The following is a 9,709-nucleotide window of genomic DNA, read 5'->3' on the forward strand; positions in this document are numbered from 1 at the left end:
AACATCAGTGTGAGGGTGAAACATCAGTGTGAGAGTGAAACATCAGTGTGAGAGTGAAACATCAGTGTGAGGGTGAAACATCAGTGTGAGAGTGAAACATCAGTGTGAGAGTGAAACATCAATGTGAGGGTGAAACATCAGTGTGAGGGTGAAACATCAGTGTGAGAGTGAAACATCAGTGTGAGAGTGAAACATCAGTGTGAGGGTGAAACATCAGTGTGAGGGTGAAACATCAGTGTGAGAGTGAAACATCAGTGTGAGAGTGAAACATCAGTGTGAGAGTGAAACATCAGTGTGAGAGTGAAAAATCAGTGTGAGGGTGAACTATTAGTGTGAGAGTAAAACATCAGTGTGAGGTTGAATCATCAGTGTGAGAGTGAACTATTAGTGTGAGAGTAAAACATCAGTGTGAGAGTGAACTATTAGTGTGAGAGTAAAACATCAGTGTGAGAGTGAACTATTAGTGTGAGAGTAAAACATCAGTGTGAGAGTGAACTATTAGTGTGAGAGTAAAACATCAGTGTGAGAGTGAACTATTAGTGTGAGAGTAAAACATCAGTGTGAGAGTGAACTATTAGTGTGAGAGTAAAACATCAGTGTAAGGGTGAAACATCAGTGTGAGGGTGAACTATTAGTGTGAGAGTAAAACATCAGTGTGAGAGTGAACTATTAGTGTGAGAGTAAAACATCAGTGTGAGAGTGAAACATCAGTGTGAGGGTGAAACATCAGTGTGAGAGTGAACTATTAGTGTGAGAGTAAAACATCAGTGTGAGAGTGAAACATCAGTGTGAGAGTGAACTATTAGTGTGAGAGTAAAACATCAGTGTGAGGGTGAAACATCAGTGTGAGGGTGAAACATCAGTGTGAGAGTGAACTATTAGTGTGAGAGTAAAACATCAGTGTGAGAGTGAACTATTACAGTGAGAGTAAAACATCAGTGTGAGGGTGAAACATCAGTGTGAGAGTGAACTATTAGTGTGAGAGTAAAACATCAGTGTGAGAGTGAAACATCAGTGTGAGGGTGAAACATCAGTGTGAGAGTGAACTATTAGTGTGAGAGTAAAACATCAGTGTGAGAGTGAACTATTACAGTGAGAGTAAAACATCAGTGTGAGGGTGAAACATCAGTGTGAGGGTGAACTATTAGTGTGAGAGTAAAACATCAGTGTGAGAGTGAAACATCAGTGTGAGAGTGAACTATTAGTGTGAGAGTAAAACATCAGTGTGAGGGTGAAACATCAGTGTGAGGGTGAAACATCAGTGTGAGAGTGAACTATTAGTGTGAGAGTAAAACATCAGTGTGAGAGTGAACTATTACAGTGAGAGTAAAACATCAGTGTGAGGGTGAAACATCAGTGTGAGGGTGAACTATTAGTGTGAGAGTAAAACATCAGTGTGAGGGTGAAACATCAGTGTGAGGGTGAAACATCAGTGTGAGAGTGAACTATTAGTGTGAGAGTAAAACATCAGTGTGAGAGTGAACTATTACAGTGAGAGTAAAACATCAGTGTGAGGGTGAAACATCAGTGTGAGGGTGAAACATCAGTGTGAGGGTGAAACATCAGTGTGAGGGTGAACTATTAGTGTGAGAGTAAAACATCAGTGTGAGAGTGAACTATTACAGTGAGAGTAAAACATCAGTGTGAGGGTGAACTATTAGTGTGAGAGTGAAACATCAGTGTGAGAGTGAAACATCAGTGTGAGAGTGAAACATCAGTGTAAGGGTGAAACATCAGTGTGAGAGTGAAATATAAGTGTGAGAGTAAAATATAAGTGTGAGAGTAAAACCTCAGTGTGAGAGTGAAATATAAGTGTGAGAGTGAAACATCAGTGTGAGAGTAAAACATCAGTGTGAGAGTGAAATATAAGTGTGAGAGTAAAATATAAGTGTGAGAGTAAAACCTCAGTGTGAGAGTGAAATATAAGTGTGAGAGTGAAACATCAGTGTGAGAGTAAAACATCAGTGTGAGAGTAAAACATCAGTGTGAGAGTGAAACATCAGTGTGAGAGTGAAATATAAGTGTGAGAGTGAAACATCAGAGTGAGAGTAAAACATCAGTGTGAGAGTGAAATATAAGTGTGAGAGTGAAATATAAGTGTGAGAGTGAAACATCAGTGTGAGAGTGAAACATCATTGTGAGAGTGAAATATAAGTGTGAGAGTGAAACATCAGTGTGAGAGTAAAACATCAGTGTGAGAGTAAAACATCAGTGTGAGAGTGAAATATAAGTGTGAGAGTGAAACATCAGTGTGAGAGTAAAACATCAGTGTGAGAGTGAAACATCAGTGTGAGAGTGAAATATAAGTGTGAGAGTGAAACATCAGAGTGAGAGTAAAACATCAGTGTGAGAGTGAAATATAAGTGTGAGAGTGAAATATAAGTGTGAGAGTGAAACATCAGTGTGAGAGTAAAACATCAGTGTGAGAGTAAAACATCAGTGTGAGAGTGAAATATAAGTGTGAGAGTGAAACATCAGTGTGAGGGTGAAACATCAGTGTGAGAGTGAACTATTAGTGTGAGAGTAAAACATCAGTGTGAGAGTGAACTATTACAGTGAGAGTAAAACATCAGTGTGAGGGTGAAACATCAGTGTGAGGGTGAACTATTAGTGTGAGAGTAAAACATCAGTGTGAGAGTGAAACATCAGTGTGAGAGTGAACTATTAGTGTGAGAGTAAAACATCAGTGTGAGGGTGAAACATCAGTGTGAGGGTGAAACATCAGTGTGAGAGTGAACTATTAGTGTGAGAGTAAAACATCAGTGTGAGAGTGAACTATTACAGTGAGAGTAAAACATCAGTGTGAGGGTGAAACATCAGTGTGAGGGTGAACTATTAGTGTGAGAGTAAAACATCAGTGTGAGGGTGAAACATCAGTGTGAGGGTGAAACATCAGTGTGAGAGTGAACTATTAGTGTGAGAGTAAAACATCAGTGTGAGAGTGAACTATTACAGTGAGAGTAAAACATCAGTGTGAGGGTGAAACATCAGTGTGAGGGTGAAACATCAGTGTGAGGGTGAAACATCAGTGTGAGGGTGAACTATTAGTGTGAGAGTAAAACATCAGTGTGAGAGTGAACTATTACAGTGAGAGTAAAACATCAGTGTGAGGGTGAACTATTAGTGTGAGAGTGAAACATCAGTGTGAGAGTGAAACATCAGTGTGAGAGTGAAACATCAGTGTAAGGGTGAAACATCAGTGTGAGAGTGAAATATAAGTGTGAGAGTAAAATATAAGTGTGAGAGTAAAACCTCAGTGTGAGAGTGAAATATAAGTGTGAGAGTGAAACATCAGTGTGAGAGTAAAACATCAGTGTGAGAGTGAAATATAAGTGTGAGAGTAAAATATAAGTGTGAGAGTAAAACCTCAGTGTGAGAGTGAAATATAAGTGTGAGAGTGAAACATCAGTGTGAGAGTGAAATATAAGTGTGAGAGTGAAACATCAGAGTGAGAGTAAAACATCAGTGTGAGAGTGAAATATAAGTGTGAGAGTGAAATATAAGTGTGAGAGTGAAACATCAGTGTGAGAGTAAAACATCAGTGTGAGAGTAAAACATCAGTGTGAGAGTGAAATATAAGTGTGAGAGTGAAACATCAGTGTGAGAGTAAAACATCAGTGTGAGAGTAAAACATCAGTGTGAGAGTAAAACATCAGTGTGAGAGTGAAACATCAGTGTGAGAGTGAAATATAAGTGTGAGAGTGAAACATCAGTGTGAGAGTAAAACATCAGTGTGAGAGTGAAATATAAGTGTGAGAGTGAAACATCAGAGTGAGAGTAAAACATCAGTGTGAGAGTGAAACATCAGTGTGAGAGTGAAACATCAGTGTGAGAGTGAAATATAAGTGTGAGAGTGAAACATCAGAGTGAGAGTAAAACATCAGTGTGAGAGTAAAACATCAGTGTGAGAGTGAAACATCAGTGTGAGAGTGAAATATAAGTGTGAGAGTGAAACATCATTGTGTGAGTAAAACATCAGTGTGAGAGTAAAACATCAGTGTGAGAGTGAAACATCAGTGTGAGAGTGAAATATAAGTGTGAGAGTGAAACATCAGTGTGAGAGTAAAACATCAGTGTGAGAGTAAAACATCAGTGTGAGAGTAAAACATCAGTGTGAGAGTGAAACATCAGTGTGAGAGTAAAACATCAGTGTGAGAGTTAAACATCAGTGTGAGAGTGAAATATCAGTGTGAGAGTAAAACATCAGTGTGAGAGTTAAACATCAGTGTGAGAGTGAAATATAAGTGTGAGAGTGAAACATCAGTGTGAGAGTAAAACATCAGTGTGAGAGTGAAATATAAGTGTGAGAGTGAAACATCAGAGTGAGAGTAAAACATCAGTGTGAGAGTGAAACATCAGTGTGAGAGTGAAACATCAGTGTGAGAGTGAAATATAAGTGTGAGAGTGAAACATCAGAGTGAGAGTGAAACATCAGTGTGAGAGTAAAACATCAGTGTGAGAGTGAAACATCAGTGTGAGAGTGAAATATAAGTGTGAGAGTGAAACATCAGAGTGAGAGTAAAACATCAGTGTGAGAGTGAAATATCATTGTGTGAGTAAAACATCAGTGTGAGAGTAAAACATCAGTGTGAGAGTGAAACATCATTGTGTGAGTAAAACATCAGTGTGAGAGTGAAACATCAGTGTGAGAGTGAAACATCAGTGTGAGAGTGAAACATCAGTGTGAGAGTGAAATATAAGTGTGAGAGTGAAACATCAGTGTAAGGGTGAAACATCAGTGTGAGAGTGAAACATCAGTGTGAGTCTGAAACATCTGTGTGGGAGATTAACATTTTAGTATCAGTTGAACATTAGTGAGTGTGTAACATTTCTGTGAGAATTAAACCCTAATCTGAGTGGTAAACATCATTGAGAGTGAACATTAGTATGAGTGTGATATATCCGAATGAGAATGAAATGTGGTTGTGTTAAATGTCAGTGTGAGAGTGAAACATCAGTGTGAGGGTGAAACATCAGTGTGAGAGTGAAACATCAGTGTGAGAGTGAAACATCAGTGTGAGAGTGAAACATCAGTGTGAGGGTGAAACATCAGTGTGAGAGTGAAACATCAGTGTGAGAGTGAAACATCAGTGTGAGAGTGAAACATCAGTGTGAGGGTGAAACATCAGTGTGAGAGTAAAACATCAGTGTGAGAGTGAAACATCAGTGTGAGGGTGAAACATCAGTGTGAGAGTAAAACATCAGTGTGAGAGTGAAACATCAGTGTGAGAGTGAAACATCAGTGTGAGGGTGAAACATCAGTGTGAGAGTGAAACATCAGTGTGAGAGTGAAACATCAGTGTGAGAGTGAAACATCAGTGAGGGAATGACACATCAGGTTACTCATCTCATAGCAGGAGATGATGATTCCGAGCACATTTCTGGCTCAGTGAAAAAATAGTTGTGCCTACGAGAGAATAAATCTGTTGTGTTGACTCACACACTCAGCGTCTGACGCGTCTGCACCATGAAAACAAAAGAGTTGGTGGATCCAGACTTCCGGAACAGAGAACTGGACCTTGGGATTATTAATATCACACGGTGCCTCGGGCAACCAGGTCTGCAGGAAACACCTCCCACGTCAGGATCTCCAGCAGAGACTACAGATGGAAACACGTGTGTTTGCCACCAGGGCACACAGCAGTTCAATGGTCAACATGTCATGGATTGACATGTACTGTGACAGTTCTGACCCTGGATAGATCGATATTCCTCAGCAACAACGTACACACAGTACACTAGTGTTAGACTTCAGTGTCACATCTGTGACACGTATTACCGTGTTTTGTGCAGCTACATTTTTTGCTTGATGATGTGTGAGTCTTGTGTCCTGCAAGTTCAATTCGCACCAACTTTGGGTTAACCTGCAGTGTGCAACTCTGCACTGTGTTGCATTTCCTTTGTGCCATTTTGCAGTGCAGTGTGTACATTGTGTATTAAACTGTATTACTTCCTGTTGCAAAATATTGTGTTTTATCATTCTGCCGAGAGCTGTCTCAAGGTGTTGTGGGTTGTTTGGTAGCAGAGTCGACACACAACACACTGTTTACTCAGTTGTGTTGTTGATGGCAAAAACTTTTGTTGACACTAAACTTCTGAATTTTGGCACGTGATTCATCTGCTTTCATATGTGGATGGATGGATGGATGGATGGATGGATGGATGGATGGATGGATGGATGGATGGATGGATGGATGGATAAGCTGATTGATGGATGATGAATTGATGAATGAGTGGATCGATATGTGGATGGATGGATATATGAATAGATAAGTGGACTGAATGCTGGATGAGTGGATGGCTACGTGTAGGAACTGAGAGTGATCGATAGAGCAGGGAATAGGTGGAATACTGGATGGATGGGTGGATGGATAATGGATAGATAAGTGTATTGTTGGATAAGTGGATGGATGGATGAGTGAATGAATGGATGATGGATTGATGAGTGGATGACGTTTGTATGAGTGAATTTATGCATGAGAGGATGGATGAATCAGTGGACTGATGGATGAGTGAATGGATGGATGATGGATTGACGGTTGGACAGATGGATGGATGGATGAGAGGATGAGTAGATGGATGAGTGGATGGGCGAGTGATAAGATGGATGTTAAAGTCCATGGGTGGACAATTCGATGGATGAGTGTATGGACAAAAGAATGGATAGATGAATGGATAAGTGGTTGGATGAGTGGATACGTGGTTGGATACGTTGGTCGGTGGATTAGTGGATTGAATGGTGTTTGGATGGATAAATGGATGGATGTTGGATGGATGACTGGATGCTTGGATAAGTGAGCGGATGGATGGATGGATGAATGATGAATGACTGAAAGGAAGGATGAGTGGATGAATGGATGATGGATAGATGAGTGGATGACGTTTGTATGAGTGAATTTATGCATGAGAGGATGGATGAATCAGTGGACGGATGGATGAGTGAATGGATGGATGGATGAGAGGACGGATAAACAGTGGACGGACAGTTGCATGAGTGGTTGTATGAAACAGTGAATGAATTAGTGGATGGCTGGAGGGATGATTGAGCCGATGGATGGATGGATGGATGGATGGATGAAGAATGACTGGATGGATGGATGGATGGATGGATGGAAGAATGCTGGATTGATGAGTGAATGGTTGGATAATATATAGATGAGTGGATGTACGATTGGATGAGTGGATGGATGGATGAGTGAATGGTTGGATGAGAGGATGGATGGATGAGAGGATAGATGGATGAGTGGATGGATGGAAGAGTGGATTGATGAATAAGAGGATGGATGGATGAGAGGATGGATGGATGAGAGGATGGATGGAAGAGTGGATTGATGAATAAGAGGATGGATGGATGAGAGGATGGATGGAAGAGTGGATTGATGGATAAGAGGATAGATGGATGAGAGGATAGATGGATGAGAGGATGGATGGATAAGAGGATGGATGGATGAGAGGATAGATGGATGAGAGGATGGATGGATAAGAGGATGGATGGATGAGAGGATAGATGGATGAGTGGATTGATGAATAAGAGGATTGATGGAAGAGTGGATTGATGAATAAGAGGATGGATGGATGAGAGGATGGATGGATAAGAGGATGGATGGATGAGAGGATAGATGGATAAGAGGATGGATGGAAGAGTGGATTGATGAATAAGAGGATGGATGGAAGAGTGGATTGATGAATAAGAGGATGGATGGATGAGAGGATGGATGGATGAGAGGATGGATGGATAAGAGGATGGATGGATGAGAGGATAGATGGATAAGAGGATGGATGGAAGAGTGGATTGATGAATAAGAGGATGGATGGAAGAGTGGATTGATGAATAAGAGGATGGGTGGATGAGAGGATGGATGGATGAGTGGAACCGTCTAGGTAAAAGAGTGTGACGTGTTGGAAGAACAGAAAGAGTGACTTGTGAGTGAACTGCAGCGTGAGATGGTGAATCTGTCATCTGTACTGATGGCCTCAGCATCTGTCGTCATGGTAACGCTGTATGCATCTCTGACGTCAGTGAGACAAAGTTTGACGGAAGAGTAAAAGTCGACTGACGCGTAAAAAACCTTCGGACGTTCGGTACCTTCTGGTCCACGATGGAACACGCCACCTCGCGGACCTGGCTCAGGCTCAGATCGGCGGCGTCCAGCAGAACCGGCTCTCGACTCAGTCCGATCTGGATCTGGAAGGAGATGACACCGCCGCCTCCCCCGCTGCCCCCCGCCGTGTTGCCGGTACCACCGGTGCCGGGTGTTCCCCCGAAGAACTGGAGCGGGCTCGGAGCCCGAATCAGCGGAGGCGCACTCATGGACACGCGCTCCGCGGGGGGATCCATCACGTCGAGGAACTGTCGGAACCACCAGCAGAAGATGAGTTTTCCTTCCCCCCCCCTAGATGATGATCCGGGTCAGAACCCAAAACAGACAGACGAGTCCTGGACCGGACCGGAGGCAGGAAGCTGGAGCAGGCGGTGACGAGAGACGCGCACGTCAACGAGCGAGGAGAGGGAGCGCGCGAGTGGAGGCGCGGTCACGTGACTCCTGATCACAACGTCACCTTGACTGATATCGATCAGCCGTGACGTCATCCAACCTTTTTTTTATTTATAGTTTATTTGAGCAAATGAAAATGGAGTCAAAAATGTAATTCAATCGTTTATTTGTCCCAGTGGATCTAAGAACTTCAATTCAGGGAACGAGAAGGAAACAAAAGTGTCTCTTGTGTTGTCACAACAAACGTTGTGTTGTTGTTGTGAGTCCTGGAATCATCTGATGTCGTCACAAGACTGCTTTTTCAAAACCAATCAAATATTGATTGTCACGCCATGTTCGGCTACACAAACACACGCGCGCATCACAAGTTATAAAAACAAATCTTTTATAATCGTAATGTGTGTGTTTTTATTTAACCAAACACAAATATTACTTAATGTATGAGAGACAAGTTCGTCTTAACTACCACGAAAAAAACACATTTGTGTTAAAATGTTGAGAAGTGTCATGGTGTGTAGTGTCATGTTGTGTAGTGTCAAATGTAAAATGAGGATTGTGTTAAAATGTTGTGTAGTGTCATGGTGTGTAGTGTCATGGTGTGTAGTGTCAAATGTAAAATGAGCACTGTGTTAAAATGTTGTGTATTGTCATGGTGTGTAGTGTCATGTTGTGTAGTGTCAAATGTAAAATGAGCATTGTGTTTAAATGTTGAGTAGTGTCATGGTTTGTAGTGTCATGGTGTGTAGTGTCAAATGTAAAATGAGGATTGTGTTAAAATGTTGAGTAGTGTCATGGTGTGTAGTGTCATGTTGTGTAGTGTCAAATGTAAAATGAGCATTGTGTTAAAATGTTGTGTAGTGTCATGGTGTGTAGTGTCATGTTGTGTAGTGTCAAATGTAAAATGAGGATTGTGTTAAAATGTTGTGTAGTGTCATGTTGTGTAGTGTCAAATGTAAAATGAGCACTGTGTTAAAATGTTGTGTAGTGTCATGGTGTGTAGTGTCATGTTGTGTAGTTTCAAATGTAAAATGAGTATTGTGTTAAAATGTTGAGTAGTGTCATGGTGTGTAGTGTCATGTTGTGTAGTGTCAAATGTAAAATGAGCATTGTGTCTAAATGTTGTGTAGTGTCATGGTGTGTCGTGTCATGTTGTGTAGTGTCAAATGTAAAATGAGCATTGTGTTTAAATGTTGTGTAGTGTTATGGTGTGTCAT

The 9,709-nt window shown here is 41.3% G+C and overlaps 1 protein-coding gene across 1 annotated transcript in view; it reads right to left on the reverse strand.

The window, feature by feature from the left end:
* prkd1 (protein kinase D1) overlaps positions 1-8,471 on the reverse strand; it is a 28,933-nt gene extending 20,462 nt beyond the window's left edge. The window contains exon 1 of the mRNA XM_087780586.1: positions 8,087-8,471. Coding sequence (XP_087636712.1) covers positions 8,087-8,338 — 252 coding nt within the window. The 5' untranslated portion in view covers positions 8,339-8,471. The remainder of the gene's footprint in view (positions 1-8,086) is intronic.
* Positions 8,472-9,709: the final 1,238 nt, after the last annotated feature.

This window comes from Callionymus lyra, chromosome 18 (assembly GCF_982586985.1).
Source record: "Callionymus lyra chromosome 18, fCalLyr1.hap1.1, whole genome shotgun sequence".
Classification (NCBI taxonomy): domain Eukaryota; kingdom Metazoa; phylum Chordata; class Actinopteri; order Syngnathiformes; family Callionymidae; genus Callionymus; species Callionymus lyra.